The 17,688-nt window shown below is 48.7% G+C and overlaps 1 protein-coding gene and 1 long non-coding RNA gene across 2 annotated transcripts in view; both read left to right on the forward strand.

Annotated features, from left to right (window-relative positions):
- Positions 1 to 17,688, forward strand: part of LOC135902070 (uncharacterized) — a 750,038-nt gene that overhangs the window by 604,998 nt on the left and 127,352 nt on the right. The window lies entirely within an intron of this gene.
- On the forward strand, positions 1,225 to 6,784 carry LOC139059130 (uncharacterized). The gene is made up of 2 exons (XM_070537072.1): positions 1,225 to 2,676; positions 5,091 to 6,784. The coding sequence occupies exons 1-2, from the start codon at positions 1,468 to 1,470 to the stop codon at positions 5,157 to 5,159; spliced, it is 1,278 nt and encodes a 425-aa protein (XP_070393173.1). The 5' UTR covers positions 1,225 to 1,467; the 3' UTR covers positions 5,160 to 6,784.

Raw genomic sequence — 17,688 nt, forward strand, 5'->3', positions numbered from 1 at the left:
TCTCGATGGTTTGTAGACGAGGAGCTCCGACTTCGCAGGCGAACACCGCAGGCCGGTGGGAGCAAGGTATTCCTCTATCGCGTCGATCGCTTGCTGCAGAGCGCTTTCAATTGATCCCAGGCTACCTCCGGGGACCCAAAGCGTTACGTCATCTGCGTATATCGTGTATCTGACGTTCTCGATTAGATCCAGTTTCTTGCCTAGGCCGGCTAGCGCAAGATTAAAAAGCGTCGGAGAGATGACTGAACCTTGCGGTGTGCCCTTGCCACCGAGTTTGTATTTCTGGGACTTGATTTCCCCTAGACGGAGGGTGGCCGTTCTGTCGCTCAGGAACGATTTTGTGTAAGCGTAGAGTCTCGTGCCGAGGTCGAGGTTGGAAATCGTGTCGAGTATGTAGTCATGTGATAAGTTATCGAATGCCTTTTCGAGGTCTAGCCCTAGGATTACTCTCGCGTCTCTCGTGTCTGCGTCAATGATATCATGCTTGAGGAGCTTCATGGCGTCTTGGGTGGATAGCCCGGGTCTAAAGCCGATCATTGCTGCGGGGTAGACATCTTTTTCTTCGAGATGCCTCGAGAGCCTGTTTAGAACCGCGTGCTCGGCTACCTTGCCGACGCAAGACGTCAGCGAGATAGGTCTGAGGTTATTGATGTTGGGCGCCTTGCCAGGCTTTGGGATGAGCACGATAAGGGCCGTTTTCCGATCTTCGGGTAGGGCTCCATTCCTCCAGATTTTGTTGATTTCCTCTGTGAGTGTTTCGATGGAGGTTTCGTCGAGGTTTCTAAGTGCCTTGTTAGTTACGCCGTCCGGCCCCGGCGCTGACTTGCTGTTTAGGTCCTGAAGCGCTGTGCGTATCTCTTCGGTTGAGAATTCCCGATCTAGCTCTGGGTTGGCTTTGCCGCGATATGCATCGGCGGTCGTGCCTCTAGCATTTTTGGCCAGAGGGAGGTACTTGTCGGCGAGACGGTCAATGAGCTCATTTTCAGTGGTAGTTTTGAGTTCCTCGTGCATGATCCTGTTCAGCGTACGACCCTGGTCCGCTTTGGTTCTGGTTCTGTCTAAAAGATGCTTGAGCAGTTGCCACGTCGTCCGGCTGTTGATGCGGCCGTCCGCGGCGTCTCACACCTCGTTCCATTGCTGGTTAGATAGTTGCGTGCAATATTCTGCAATCAGCCGGTTGAGGGAAGAAATTCTTTTCCTCAGCCGTCGGGTAGGTAGTGGGGCGCCGACTGGTGCGGACGTGCAAACATCGGCTCCCGATATCATCAATGATTTCACGAGGTTATTCACGCTAAATCGAAGTGAATTGTGTACCAACGAAAGCAGCAAGTTACACGGATTCCGTGGATACCGGATTTATTTCGGTGGGTGGATTCTTTCTCAACATTTTCTGCATTCGAATTCTCAACCTCGTCGTTCAAAGGCGGGTAGGCCTAGGCCTAACACCGCAAGTCAGTCATTGCCGCCATGGAAATCGTCCCCGGTGAGACGATATCGCCGGAAGATGCGAATGACCCGGGCTGGATTGCGGCGTATAACCGCAAATCACGCAAGGTAAAGGCCAGTCAACCACAAGGAGCAAGTTCAAGTACTCGTGGCAGACGAAGGGACGGTGAGCGCACCGCCGGACCGAACAGCGCATACCAGCGCCTCGTCGCTACCTCGAGACTCCCTCAGCTACCGAGGGACACGTTCCGTATAATCGTGAGACCCCGAGACGGTCTTAACGTGGCCAAATCTACACCAGTGCAGGTTGAGCAAGCCCTGGCAATGGCGGCAGCCCTGGCTCCTCAAGACCTCACGGAAGACTCCATCTGCCCCAACGTAACTCAGAATATCTTCATCATCTGCACCCCCAGCGAACGTAATGCAAGAGCATACGCCACGGTGCAACAAATTCGCATGAAAGACACTACGTATCGGGTCGCAGTATACCCGGCGCCACCCGATGATACCTGCAAAGGCGTAGTCCGAGGCATTGACCTCGAGCTCAACGACTCCCAACTCCGAGAACTGATCGTCACGAAACGCAACCCCAACGCCTTGGAGGTGAAGAGAATCAAGAACACCACAGCCGTGACAATCCTTTTCCAAGGAATGCAAGTACCAAATTACATCTACTGCGGAGCAAGCATTGTTCGATGCACACTCTTTCGCAGACACACAGAAGTTTGCTACAACTGTGGCAACATCGGTCACCGCGCGGATGTCTGCCCTAACCCCAGTACGACGTGGTGCCGGAAGTGTGGCATCAAAACTCCAGCGGAAGATCACCAGTGTTCCCCTCACTGCACCCTGTGCGGCGGACCGCACCCCACCGCCGACAAGGACTGCAAGCGCAAGTTTCAGGTCCCTTACATCGTTCGACAGAGACGCCGCCGCAGACGCAACCGACGCGGCCGTAGCCGCTCCCAAGGACCAAGCGGCGCCAGTCACAAGGACTCGGCCGCCACCTCGGGTATTCCGGTAGCGACCACAAGGAGTCGCTCGGTCACGCCGACACCCGAGCGCCGCAGCGCCCTACGCAGCAGCCGCTCCCGCTCCAGGGGACGACGCAGCAGCCGGTCCTGCTCCAGGGGGCGCCCTACATCCGGCCCCACGGAACTGACGTGGGCCGACCGAGTACGAGGGAGACATCACCAGCAGCAGCAACGGGACGTTTCATCTACCAGACAGGTAACGCGGTCTTCATTGCCCGAGCATGAGAGCGAGATAGTCACAGCCCTACGACAGGAACTAGCGGGTCTCCGGGCCACCATACAAGTGCTTACAGCGCAGCTTAATGACGCAAAACAGGAGATTCAAAACCTTAAAGCTCCCAAACAAGCACCACCCCAGGAGACAAACGTAAAAGTTAGCACAGCCAAACGCAAGCCCCCTCCGCTCCCAGAGACGGAAGAAGAGAGTAATGCACCGCAAGACACCCTAGGCGAAATTCTGCGCCTCACGCGAGAGAACCTAGAAAGTATTCGTATCCTAACGAATCGTGTAGAGGTGGTCGAAAATAAAGTCGCCATAAAAATTAAAAACAAAGCTAGTCAGCCACAACAGATGGACACGACGACGCACCCCTCGTCACCAATAAATCCCCCGCAAAACCATCATGGCTAACACGACACGGGACACCTTAGAAATTTGGCAGTGGAATTGCGCTAGCTACGCGAAACGCAAATCCTCGCTGCAACAGTACCTCAAAATTCAACCCAAAAAGCCGCACGTAATACTATTACAAGAAACCCTATGTGAAACCCTCACGCTCTCAGGGTACAGCCCCGTCTCCCAAAAAGGAGGGGACGCCAGGAGAGGCATCGCCACGCTCGTTAATAGAAAATTCGCGCATATCGTGCATAACGTCCTTCCGAAAAACAGTCGCATCGAGGCGATCCTAATCGAGCTCGTACCTAACCGACTTCTAAAACAAAGCATTTTTGTACTAAACGTCTACAGCTCCCCCGCGCACTACAAACAATCTTTCCACGCGATCCTTACTAAAGCCACATCATTGGCACGAAACTCACCGCTCATTATCGCAGGGGACTTCAACGCCCCCCACCCGTCGTGGGGTTACCCCACAATCAAGCCTAGCGGCAACAACCTCTCGCGCGCGATCGACGACCTGTCCCTCACCCTGGTGACGGACCACAGGTTCCCCACCAGATTGGGTACGTCGACACAACGCGATACTACGCCGGACCTCACGCTACTCCGAAATGTAGCAAACTACACATGGACGAATACGCAAGAGAACCTGGGCAGCGATCACTTCGTCATACGCACAGAAATACCAAACACGGCGGCCCCACCCCGGTCTTTCACCCTTACAGACTGGGATAGCTTCCGCCAGTTACGGAAGGAAGACACGAACACGTACGATTCCTTCGCAGAGCTCCTCTCTGCGATAAAGGGCGACGTAGCTAGAGCCACGAAAACCATACAAACGGAATTGGAGGTCCCAAGGGTTGACCCTCACCTCGCACACTTACTCGAGGCCAAGGCCTCGATACTTGCGCGATGGCGAAAACAACGTCTCAACAGACGCCTGCGCAAACGCATCGCGATACTCAACCGAGATATCGAACAATACTGTACGGAGCTCACAAGACTCCAATGGCAGGAACTATGTTCGGCGGTCGACGGCCGCATGCGGACCGGAGGTAAGTGGAACCTCCTGAAACGCATGTTAGACGACAGCCAAACAAAGGACAATCACAGCCACGCGTTAGACCGACTTTTACACTTACATAAAGCGAAAGGGGGAACAGAAGAGTCCTTCCTGGCAGAAATCGCCAAACGTTACCTTCCATTAGGCGACGCTCACCCCAACGATTACCCGAGCATAAAGTGCGACACCACTCCCGAACTAGACGCTGCCTTCACGGAAGCAGAAGTTCGAGAGGCGCTACACAACCTCAACAGCAGATCGGCCTCAGGACCCGACGGGGTAACCAACCGAATCTTACGTAACTTAGACGACCAGGCCATTACACTACTCCTTAAAGACATCAACCACGTGTGGGAAACAGGAGAGGTACCAACGCAATGGCGCACGGCCACGGTGGTCCTTATCCCAAAACCCGGCAAACCACTTAACCTCGACAATTTACGCCCTATCTCTCTTACCTCATGCGTGGGTAAAGTAGCCGAGCACGTCATTCAAAACCGAGTGTCACGCTACATTGAGGAACACGAACTCCTCCCACACAACATGGTAGGGTTTCGACCCCACCTTTCCACGCAAGATGTCATGTTGCTCCTAAAAAGACAGGTCTTTGACGTTAAAACAAGAGACGTTCGAGGCATCCTCGCCCTCGATATCACGAGAGCATTCGACACCGTCTCGCACCGCTTCATATTGGAGTCTGTGGCAGGCCTCGGCCTCGGCCAGAGATTTCAGGAGTACGTGCGCTCCTTCCTAAAAGACAGAGAAGCCCGACTGCGAGTCTCACAACTTAAGTCGGACTGCTACACGCTGGGTTCCGTCGGAACACCGCAAGGCTCAGTCATCTCTCCATTACTCTTTAACATAGTGATGAAGGGACTCGCAGACAAACTACGAGACATCCCGAACGTAAATTTCGCTCTATATGCAGATGACATCACCATCTGGAGCCCGGGAGGCTCCCTGGCAGACATGGAGCAGGCATTACAGTCTGCCCTAGATGCCACGGAGGAGTACCTACTAGAGACAGGAATGAAGCTATCTTCCAAGAAATCGGAACTCTTACTATATCGCAAGTCTTGCCAAGGAGTCCGATACCTAACTCCTCTAGACGAACTTCCGATCGCACTACATACAAGTGACGGCCAACAGATTCCGCGAGTCGACCACATTCGCATTCTTGGGCTTCTAATCGAAGCCACCGGATGCCACGCACACTCGATCAAACACTTAACCGCCAAAACCGAAAATATGATCAGACTCATCCACAGAGTCTCAGGGCGCAGGAAGGGTCTCTGCGAAGATAACCTACTGCGCGTATACCACGCGTTCCTTATGAGCCATATTAATTACGTCGCCTCTGCCCACAACTGGACGAAAACAGAAAAGACGAAACTGAACACGCTCATGCGCAAGAGCATCAAACAGGTCTTGGGCATTCCACAAAGAGCAAGTACAGCAATGGTTGATCAGCTAGGCATGCACAACAACATCGACGAAGTGATCGAGGCTCAGACTATGGCGCAAATACTCCGCCTATCCTCGTCCAAAGCCGGTAGACTAATTTTAGGCGAAGCTAATGTCTCCCCATCTCCCTATCTCGAACACGCTGTTACCCTACCGAGTGAAATTAGAGACAACTACAGAGTCTCACCGTTTCCCAGAAACGTCCACCCACTATACAACGTGGGTAGGCGTCGGGCCCGCGCCCGCGCGATTCTCGACCGCACAGACGCGGATCGTGAAGCCACCGCATTTGTTGACGCGGCCCAGTACGGCAATACATCAACTTTCGCGATAGCAGTTGTGGACGGCAACGGAACGTTACGGTCATCGGCATCGGTTAAATCGACCACTAGCGCTAAAGCCGAACAGATAGCCGTAGCCATCGCCATGGCAGACCCCACATTTACCCATGTCCTCACGGATTCGCGTGCTGCAATTCGGGCTTACGAAAGCGGCAATGTACCGAAAGAGGTAGCGCATATATTACTAGCGAGCTCAAACGAGTGCAAACGGTGCCTCTCCTGGTTCCCCGCTCACATGGGGAAGGACATCCACCCGCAAAAACCCAACCTCAATGAAACGGCCCATGACCGTGCGCGAGAACTTGCCCGCCGCGACGGTCCCACGGCCTCCGAGGGGCTGGACATTCAGTTCAATGACCCGCTACTCACATATCAAGAAATCACCTCACACTATCGAAAAGGCAGAATGAAATACCCGCTCCCGCACGCCAAACTCGAGCGCGCGCAGGCGGCCGCGTTTCGAATGCTGCAAACGGCCTCGTATCCGTCACGAGGCCTATTAAGCCACTACAATTCAGAAATCCCGGCAAATTGCCCAGACTGCCCAGAACCCTACTGCTCACTCTCGCACATGCTTTGGCAATGTACCGCGTTACCAGAGGGCCCTCTCTCCAGTGAGCGCGAATGGGAAGAAGCCCTCAAAAGCCCGGACCTCAAACTGCAATTCAAGGCCGTCCAGAGGGCCCAAGAACTGGCGGAGCGTCACCACGTTCCCGTCCCGACTTGGGCGTCGCCTACGGTTTCGGCCCAAGGAGCTCGCCGCGTGCGATCTCCAACGGCTTAGACCCCTCAGGACCTCAATAAAGTTCTTGACTGACTGACTGACTCAGCCGTCGATTGTGTCTTTGTTCTTTCCATCTCTTGGTGAGCGATTGTTTGGCTTCGAGCATGTGAGCCAGTCGGCTGTCCATGCTTTGAACGGGGAGATCTGTCTCTATTTCCTTCGTGGCCGCCTTAATGTCGGCCTTTAGTTGCGACGTCCATTGTTCAATTGATTCATTGCCTGTTCGGCGTTCGTGTCTGAACTCGCGGAACTTGTCCCAGAACTTGTTCACAATGTTGTCCATGGGAGGATGCTCGTTTTTTGAGAATGCAGACACCTCATAAATTGACGGTATTCTACGATGCCCAATCACGCTGCAGGCGTTAAAATGTGTGTTAAAGAAAGGACCATACTACCTGCTCGTGATGTAAATCGCCGAACTTTTTTCAAGGCCCGCGCCGCCCGTGGGGAAAAGTCACACTGTCTCCTCCAGTGGTGCGCACTAATTGTTTAAGATGTCTGCTCCACCAACAAAACCATAGAGACGGATCTACAGACAGGCAAGATGGATAGCAGGCTAGCCCACCTTCTCGAGGCCAAGCAGTATTTTCTCGAGAGGTGTAAAAGCCAACGCTTGATTAGCAAGCACAGAAAAAAGATAGCCGAGATCAACAAGCAGATCGACGAGCACTGCCAAGCTCTGTCTAGGCAGCAATGGGACGAAATTGGCAATTTGATCGACGCGCAGATGAGCAAGGGAGGCATGTGGAACCTTCTCAAACACTTGCTTGACGACTCCGGCACCAAGTCAAACCAGATAATTGTCCTCGATAAAGCGCTCCACGAACCCAAGAAGTCGTCTTCGGAAGAAGACGTGCTACAGTTGCTAGTTAAGAAGTATCTGCTGCTCAAAACTGTGGCCGATGAGGCGGTTTACCCAGTATACAAAGGAAAGCCGAACTCGGCGCTGGACGAGCCTATAAATGTCAGGGAAATCCGCCGCCCCTTACACAATTTCAATGGTAGGCGAGCACCCCGCCCGGATCACATTAACAACAAGACTCTCAGAAACCTAGAGGACGCATCAATCGAGTTTCTCACAGGTGAGATAAATCGGATTTGGGAGGAGGGACTTGCCCGAGGGACTGGAACAATGGAAGCCCGCGAGAGTCATACTAATCCCAAAGCCCGGTAAACCGCTTAGCTTGAACAATCTCCGCTCCATCTCAATGACATCGTGTGTTTGGAAGGTGCCCGAGCAGGCCATCCATAACGGAATTGCCGAGTATATCGAGACCAACGACCTTTTCCCTCACAACATGATAGGCTCCAGGCCAGGCCGCCCCACCCTAGACGCCATGAAGCTTATCAAGATCAAATTCGGGTGCGCTGCACTCGGGGCACGAGAGCCATCTTTGGTGTGGACCTGGAGAAGGCCTTTGATAACACCTGCAATGAGTTTCTTCTCCACGCCACCTCCAAACTCGACCTAGGCTTGTCTTTCCATGCCTTCGACAGGTCTTTCTTGAGCATACAATACGCCATCCTCAAGGCTCGAAATTAGGAAACGGAGAAAATGGAGCTGAGCCGATCAAGCATCCCCCAGGGGTCAGCCATCTCACCGCTCCTCTTCAACCGAACAATGGTCGACCTCTCGAAATGCCTAGGTCCAGGTCATCGGTCGCACGATCTACGGGGACGACATCACTGTGTGGTGCGCGGCTGGCAGTAAGGGACAAGTCGAAGCCGCTTTCCAGAAAGCTGTCGACACTGCAGAGCCTTTCTAACGGACACAGCCCAAATTGACAGGGCCGCAAGCCACAGAACTGGATACCCTCCACTGAAGTCGACAATAATATCTACACGAAGGGCGGATCTCCGACTCCCAAATTCGCGTCCATACGAATCTTGGGAGTGACACTCGAAGAGGCAGGCAAAAATATTATCACCACTCACAAACTAGCAAAGGAGACGGATAGCGCCAACGGGTTAATCAAGCGGGTAACTAAACCAAGGAGAGGCCTGAGCGAAGAGAATCTGATAAGGCTAGTCCACGCTTTCTTGTTATGCCATTTCACGTAGTTAGCGGCCATGCCCTTATGGAAGAGGGCCGAGCGAGACAAGCGAAATGCCGTGATAAGGAGGGGCATAAAGAGTGCAGTGGGACTACCAATACACACGCACCGACTGACTCCTGCAGTTGGGTATTCATATTTCCCTCGAAGGAATTGCAGAAGCACAAGAAAGGGCACAGATTCTCAGGCTTTCCGGCACCAGGGCAGGCACACAACTCCTAACTGAGATGGGCGTCCCCCTGCCCACTGTCGAAGACGCCTACCAGGGCCTTACGAAAGAGCAGAAAGATAGCATCATCATCATATCGCCCGCTCTGCGCAATATACATCCCCAGCGCAACGTAGAAAGAAGGAAGGCCAGAGTGGTGGCGCTCTTACGCCGCGCGACAAAACTCCCTGGCAGCAACTGCTTTGATAACGCGGCCCAGTATGGCCACAGCAACAATTTCACTGTAGTATCGATCACCCACAGGGGTGCCACCGGTAACGCCGCTTCGGTATGAAGCACGTCGTCGCTTGCCGCCGAGAAAGTGGCCATTGCCTTGGCCCTCTTGGACGAGCAACATGCCAATATCTTTAGCGACATCAGGGCAGCGATCCGCGCCTTCAGCGTTGGGGCCGTGTGTAAAGAAGCCTGTCGCATCCTAGATGGCAAAAGCTTCGCCACCCACACACTCACCTGGTTCCCCGCTCACATGGGATCCGTCCCGGGACGCCACACAAACTTCAACGAGCTGGCCCACTCCAATGCGCGAGGTCTCGCTTTCTGCGACCATGGAGAACTCCACCGCCGGCCCGCAGTTGTGGAGAACAGAGATCAACCGACCACAAAACAATTAAGTTACGCAGCACTTTTATCTCAGCAGGAGAGACTTTCTCCTTCCTCACAAAAAGTTAAATAGGGCGCAGGCACTGACCCTCAGATTATTGCAAACCGGCTGATATCCCAGCCCGGCTTTATTCAACAAGATTTATCCCGACACTTACGCCACTAGTTCTTGCAGGCACTGCAATAACTTTGCTAGCCTAGACCATATGCTCTGGCATAGCCCCTCGTTACGAGGCACCGAGCAAATCAACGAGGACAAGTGGCTCTCCGCTATCAAGACCCCCGATGCCAGGGCGCAGCTATGGGCTGTCCAGAGGGCCCACGATGCGGCGGTCGGGCATCGCCTGGCTACCCCAACATGGGAGTGGCCCGCAGTCAGGTCCTTCATTAAAGTTTTTCATCTGTCCATCCATCCGTCACAGTGCCGAGCTAAGTGGCCATGAGGTCACTTTTGAATGGGTGTGTAGTCATTGTAGTGTGATTGGCAATGAACTCGCTGACAGGTAGGCAGGATCGGCGTTCTCTTCCGCTGATGATGTACCGATAGCCTACTTGCGACCTGACACCATCTCTATGATCAAGGCACTCACGAAGGACCTAATAGAAGCGTACACAACTCACGATAACATTCACAAACGCCTACATATGATCTACCCAGACGGTGAATCCTGTTTGCCCCCGAAGGTTACGCGGTGCAAAACTTCATTGCTACACATGATTCGCCAGGGCGTGGCTTTCACCCGTCGCTACGCACACCTCATCGGCCAATCGAACAGCACTCATAGTGAACACTGCGAGGTGCCTGAAACACTGGAACACATACTGTGCGATTGCCCAGCATATATGCTGGAGCGAAGAACGTTAGAAAGTTTCCTAGCCAGGGTTGGCAGGCAACCACTGTCGGAGGAGGCCATCCTCAGCCCATTGCCTGACACCGCCAGTTCAGTGAGTGCAACTAATGTGTTGTTGAATTTTCTGCAGGACACCTAGCTTGGCGAGCGGCTCTAGCAAGGCAACTGTCTTATATATATAAGGACTCACCACTTTTCTTATCATCATCATCCACCGAGTACATTCACTCCCCTTCCGTCTTCCCCAGTGGCGAGTAGCAGACTACAGCGCACTAGCTCAGGTCGACCTCTGGGTCTTTCCTGTCAATGAATTATATTCTATATTGTTTTACCAATCATGTTTCGTCGACACAGCATGATCGAAAGTCCCGTCGCACAATGGTGCTGCTCCCACATGCAGGTTACTGGAAAAGAGAAATGCAGGCAAGCTTATTTATTTCGCCGACATTTCTAGATAAAAAGTACGTACGATGGTTTCAATTTAATTCATTTTTTTTCGGTAATTTTAGCTCTCTGTGAACGTATTCGCCTTCTCTTCTTGCAGTGAGCATATATGGTGCTTCAAACTTTACATATAAGGCGCTTTACGCAATATTCGTGAGTGGGCGAACTGCCCTCGGAGTGCCGCACTGATGTCAGAGATGTGCTGGGAATTTACACCAGCGAAACTTCAGCAGCGTAGAAACAGAGCCGTCAGCAAATAAGAGAAGCCAAGCTACACCATACCATCGTCATCTTCGTAGTGTTCGCCGTCATCGTTATGCTGCTCTCGTCGCCGTCAACTTCATACCCATTGCCGTCGTCATTTCGTCCGTTTGAGCTCATCGTCGTGTTCTCCGCGTTACCTTGCGGTCGGCATGGTTTTGTCGTCGTGTCGTCGTCGAGTCCTCGTTATCACTTCGCCGTCTTCACGCTACTTATTTCGCAACGTCGCTAACATCGTGTAATCGCCATACAAGTTTGGCCCTGCCGATGTCACTACACAAGCCTCAGGGAATCATCATTCTACCAGCTTCTTTGTGCCATCACCTTGTCGTTATTATCAGAAATGCTAACATTCTATCAATTGGACGACTGAGCATGTTTACACCATGCTGTTGTCGCTTAACGTAGACAAACTCTCCCGATGTTTTCTACAATATTTGTATTTAGGTTTGAAAAGCAACTTTAGAAATCACATGGATTATAGAGCGCGACTATGCCAGTTTATATGGGCTTATGAGATGCTTTGAAAGAACTGTATACTTGAAAAGTTAGTTATATATACTTGAAAGTACAGCGTGTAATTACAAGACGGATATAAGTGCTTGATCATTCTTGGTTGTTTTTTACAGAGCATAATTTGGCCCTGTAATTTGAAGTGGACATATAATCTTGCACAAGATATCACCATCACGAGGTACCCCATTAAAATAGTAGTTAACTATTATTTTAATATTATTGTCAGGTCATTTAGTACAATATTGTAATTGACGCTAACCATGAAAAAATGTGCCCACAGCAGAAATCACATGAGGAAAACCACGTTTGTGATATCCGTCCTTACAATGCGCTACATGTGCACTGGTGTCTTAGTTAAGTACAATTTTCGTAACCCGAAAGCCTCCCTGTGGCACATTAGCAAAATTTTCACTTCAACGCCATTGCACTTTTAAACTTAAATAATGTGCTCAGTCCTAAACAAATAATAATAAAGACGTCAAGTACACACAACACGAACGTGTAAGCATGAAAACCACTCAATATTGTTCCACCTCATCTTTCCGTTCTTCTGTACATTCGTGAGCCTATAAGTTACAGCTTCGTTTCTTTTTCTTGCGAGGAAGCTGTCGTGCGACTAGAAGTACTCGAAAGTGTTCTATGCTTGTAAATATTCGAGTGTGTGGGTTATATAAGTGTGCATAGGTCTGCATAGGTTTTATAGGTCTGCATAAAAATATGTATGTGTTTTTTTTTCTCACTGATTAGCCGCGGCGTATGCGGCTCTCAAAATTTCCTGGCTGCCATGTGGTAATGCATTGCCTCAAAACTTTCCGAGGGAGTGCAGTGTCATGCCAATAAACTTGAAGCATTTTCAAGTTTGAGTTTCGTTATTGTTTCGCACTTTTAATATTTAAGTCTGAGAAGATTTGAGGTAAAATGTATGCGCTGCCGATGCTTTCTTTCATGACATTTGTTTGTGGGTTGTCATTTTAAAACTTGGTATAATCTTGTTAAGCGTGTGACGCCTGGTGTGAGCAACTTTAGGGACAAAATAGTGCGGTAGTATAGGCCCAAAGTATCGCAGGTCACATAGAATGCCGTAGCATCTAGCATATTTTTATATTAATTTACTTATACTGCAGGCCCTATGCGGGCCCAAGCAGGCCCTATTCGAGCCCAAGCATATATATACCCAAATAAATATCGAACCTTACCATGACGCCGACGGTGACGGAAACTGCGAAAATTCGCTTGTAGTGTCCATATATATGCTATCGCAATAAAAATATTTATTTCACTAGTGTATGAAAGCGTTAAGCCACCGTTATGTGCAACGTTCCCGAATGGCAGGGGCGAGCTGCGCGTAACACAAAGTCCAGAGTACGTTATGTGTAGGTGTAATTCCATCAGAATTAAATATCATTCGCTGGGATCGCCAGCAAACAAGAGGTGGTCTGCTCATTGCGGTGAAAAAATATTAAGTTGTTTCACCTGGCAATATCACTACATTCCTTGAGTGCATTATCATCTGTGTTGAGTGTGAAACAAAAGAAATAGTAATGTATTTGGTACACCTTTTATTCGCCCGCCAAATGGCACTTATTTCTCACGCAAATTTCATAGTGTAATAGGCAAAGGCTTGACAATGTTTCCGAATTAAGTGGTAATTATCTTTCTTGATATCAATTTTACTTGCAATATTTGGAACATGCTTCATAGGAGGTTTACACTGCGCGAAAAGACGAGGACAAGCGAAGGAAACAACCCACGCCCTACGATCACAGTGGTGCGTTGCCAATCCGCCAGCATGCCAATCCCGTGTTCTGGCGGATTGCCTGAAGCGCTGGATTCTCCCTCCACAAATTCGAGCATTCTTTGTCCACCTGCTTCCTTGCTGGGGTCATGTCCGAAGAATAACCAATATAGGGAAGCACGAATGCTGGAGCAATGTTAGGGTATACCCCGGTTGGCTTCTAGTGCTGCGTCAGAGCGATCTAGGCGCCTTCGTTGCAGCTGCTCGTCTCTCTGAACGTAAGGAGCTAGTCGCCAACGCTGGAGATCTCTTATGGCAACACGCCAGCTTGGCTCTTCCTTGGAAACGCAAAAAAAAGCCCGTCTGGTAGCACTGTCACCATTCTTGAAAATGCCGCTCTGCCTGAAGAAATGCAGAAGACACTTCAACAAGGACCGAAGCTTTCGTTTGAGCCAGCACCCAAGCGCTCAGAGCTCCTCGCCATGGTGCGGCGAGTGGGCCAGCGAGTTCCTGAAAAGCAGCACGAGTGCGCCATTGCGCCGGAGTGGACTGTCTGCAACGCACCCTAAGTGGTCCGCCAGCAAAAAAATCTTCTTAAGTGGTGAGCTACCTCAAGGAAATTCATCTCGCCATAATACAGCCAGATGAAGAATGTGGCTTTCGCAGAACTGCCTGTCGCCGTCTTTGAAAGAAACGCCACCGAAGTTGTAAAAATGAATTTCAATCTGACTGACCTCCTTCCAAAAAACAGAAACATCTTGCAGTCAAGTTACTAAATAGCATGCACCTTGAGGCCTCAAGCAAGGTAGACAAAAAAAAGTGACAAGTCATCTCGAAATTTTCACCGGTAAAACCCACAAACCGGACTGCGCCCTGCGAGCGATCATTTCAGAGTAAGAAACGTGGCAACGAACGAGTGAGAACTACCAAAAGTAGGCAAGGACCAGTTTCAATATGCAGTACAAAAAAAAAAAAACTGTGCTCGTGGTGTCCTGTGTTTTTCCTTCGTTTGTCCTCGTCTTTTCGCACTAGTTAAACCTACCCTCATGTATGAACCAACTAGCCCTCAAGAACGCCCTACTAATTGCAACACTGTCTGTTCCAGTTTCACAAACTGAAGAAGGTGAATTCTTTCATACAGGTCTAAAGTACTTGTTAATTGAATAATTAATTATTTAATTATTTTTATTTATTTATTTATTTATTTATTTATTTATTTATTTGTGCAATAACCACAGCACCTTTATATACATTACATGGGGAAGTACAGAACATCAAGCGCCTTCATGCAATACGACTTAGAAAGGAACAATACAGTACAAATGATAAGTACAATTGTCAAAGAATTATCGACACTATTTCCATGTAAAAGAAAGAAACCTAAGTCGCATCGACCCAGCCAGGCATAACGGAATCATTCGATATTACATCAACCACTGACGATGATTGATGTAACATCACAGAACCCGTTACAGAACCCACGCGCTCTTCAGCCACGTCAGCCAATATCCTCCACTTAATTATGACTAATGACCCCGCCTCCTGTTCTCCTATTAATCTTCTCCGTGGCTTACCCGCTCCTACCATCTCCACTGGTCAAGTGACACAAACGCCAAATAAAAAGAAGTTACGTCTAAGCGCATGTGATGCTACAAGAAAGCTAATCATGCAAGTGTCATTTCGGAGTTATCATTGTTTACAGAGCAATTTTTAGAGGACCACATCACATGTCACGAACACTTGAGGAAAACTGGTTCTTTCCTGGGTTACGTTTCGTAGACTAATTGAGAGGTATATACCAGTTTTTACTATAAAATGCATCAACAACACACCATGGTTTAATAATCATCTCACAAGTCTCAATAACAAGAAGAAGCGTCTCTATCGAAGCGCGGAGAAAGAACAGGCTGTCTGTATCATGGAAACGATACGAAAATGCGATGCTCAATACCAATCCCGGCTTATCACTAATCTTCACAGGTTCTGAAGCATAATAAATCCAGTTTCATATCCAGATATTATCCTCGCATATTCAGATAGCGAGATAGTTTCGGTCTTCATGTGCGCGAAAATTCTAAATGACACCATTTCCTCATTGTTGGTCATGAAGATATTACTACGTGTACTACATTATACGTGCATTCTGATGTAGGCAAGTCTGAAATTGTAAGTGATGAAGAAGGCATTTTTCTTATTTGACGAGCCGATTAAAATTATCCTCTGCTTGGGATCAGAATGGATTCAATCACAAGATTATTAAAAACACACCTGAAGGAATATCGCGTGCACTCTTCGCGATACTTTCATATTCGTTGTCTAACTCGAGCATTGCAAACGATTGACGAACGGCCAAGGTCCTTCCAGTCTTCAAGTGCAGCGAGGGTTCTTCACCACTCATCTTCAAACCCATATCGTTAACAAGTACATCAATTATAAGAACAGGTCACACATTCACAGGTGCTCAAATATTTCGAAGCGCACAACCTTATTTTTATGTATCGGCGTGCATTCCGCAAGGGATATTCACACGACATGCACATAGCTGGCTTTATTGTTGACCTGAAGTCATCCATAGATGCTGGTATTCAGATCGACGCAATATTGCTTCATTAAGCTAAGCCTTTCGACCGTGTTCCATACCACTGTCTTCTAACTGAACTAGAGAGGCACAACATTCATCTGCTTTTTATTGCATGGATTAACGATAACGACTTCTTATCTGATACAGGATGCAGTTCCCATAACAAACAATTTTAGCCCTTCATGTGGCCAGGTGACGTCAAGTGTACCGCGAGGCAGCGTGTTTGGGCCGTTACTCCTTCGTATTTTCATTAGCCATTTACCAGGCATCATTTCATTCAGTCTAAGGCTTTCCGCAGAGGACTTCGTAATTCACCGCAACACTTATTCTCGAATTGTTGCAGAAGCTCCTGAAACAGAGACCTTAACTCTGTAAGGGCTTGGTGCTGTACTATAGGTCAATGTCACTAAATTCCTCAAAGACTAAATTCATGTCTTTTACTAATCGAACCACTAGACTCCAAACGTCCTACGCATTAGGCGAAACTAACGTTGAGCTTGCCTCCAGTTATAAGTACCTAGAGCTCGTGTTCTGCAGTGGTCTTACGCGGAAAAGCCACACTTAAACCATTTTAGCATCTGTTAACCGCTGTCTAGGCCTCATCAACGTAGTCTGACACACGCCCCACCCACTTTTACGAAACTAGCATGCACTACATTATTGCGACGAAAGGTTTAGTACGCGTTGGCCTTATGGGAACTAGAAGAAGAGTATCTTAAATATATTGAAGCTGCAAAATCATGCTGTGAGGTTTATTTTTTCGGACTATTCAGGAACATCTAGTGTCACACAGTGTAGACAGCGTGCGGAATTCAAGAATTTGTCAGTTCGTCGACAAAATAGCACCAATACCACTCTTTCAAAAACATAAGCGCCCGTTCCTTCATGATTTTTTTCATATCAAGTTCTCTATAATTCTTCATCGCGATCATCTTTTAAAAGTAAAACGCGTTTTTCGCCGCACATCACTGATACGCTCATTCTTTCATACTACCCATTACAACCGAGTGGAATAAGCTGCAATCTGACATTGAAACAGATCTCGACTTTAATCAATTTTAGAAACTTGTCCGATCGGACCTGATGCCCTGAATATTCATCAACCGTGTTCGTTCCCTTTTTATCGCTATCCCTGTTTGGATTTCCCTTTTGTCGGCTTTTGTTACTTGCAGTTAAAAAACTGTTTAGTGGCACTGAATTTCAGTGTTTTGCGTTGTATACCCATTTTATGGTTCTACATTGCAGAAAATGAAACTAACACAACTTGTGCTTACAATTTTTCTGGTGTGATTGTCTTTTGTGTTTTCAGCTTTTCTTTTTTACCTTGTATGTTCTTGTCACCTGTTACAAGTTACCTTTGACGATGTTTCATATCCCCCCTGTGTAGTACCCTTCAACGGCGGGCCTCAAGGTAAAATAAATAAATAAATAAATAAATAAATAAAAATAAATAAATAAATAAATAAATAAATGAGTAACGACAGCTTAACGTTTGCCTCCTGATGCAGACTTTAGCAAATATTTAGTGAATTCCTGCAACAATATTGTCATTAAAAGGACTACTATATTTAGAGAAATTCTAAGATCTTATTATGTCTAAATATTGTTTTCTGTGTTGAAAAAGTCAAGAAACCCGATCCCGGCTAATTTGCGTGTAGGGTTTAGC

This window comes from Dermacentor albipictus, chromosome 4 (assembly GCF_038994185.2).
Source record: "Dermacentor albipictus isolate Rhodes 1998 colony chromosome 4, USDA_Dalb.pri_finalv2, whole genome shotgun sequence".
In the NCBI taxonomy this organism is placed as follows: Eukaryota; Metazoa; Arthropoda; class Arachnida; order Ixodida; family Ixodidae; genus Dermacentor; species Dermacentor albipictus.

Excerpts from the sequence above, each read along its gene's own strand:
- LOC139059130 (XM_070537072.1), top strand. The coding sequence starts at position 1,468 with ATGGAAATCGTCCCCGGTGAGACGATATCGCCGGAAGATGCGAATGAC. Across the intron at positions 2,677-5,090 it reads ACGTTTCATCTACCAGACAG|ATGACATCACCATCTGGAGC; the intron begins GTAACGCGGTCT and ends CTCTATATGCAG.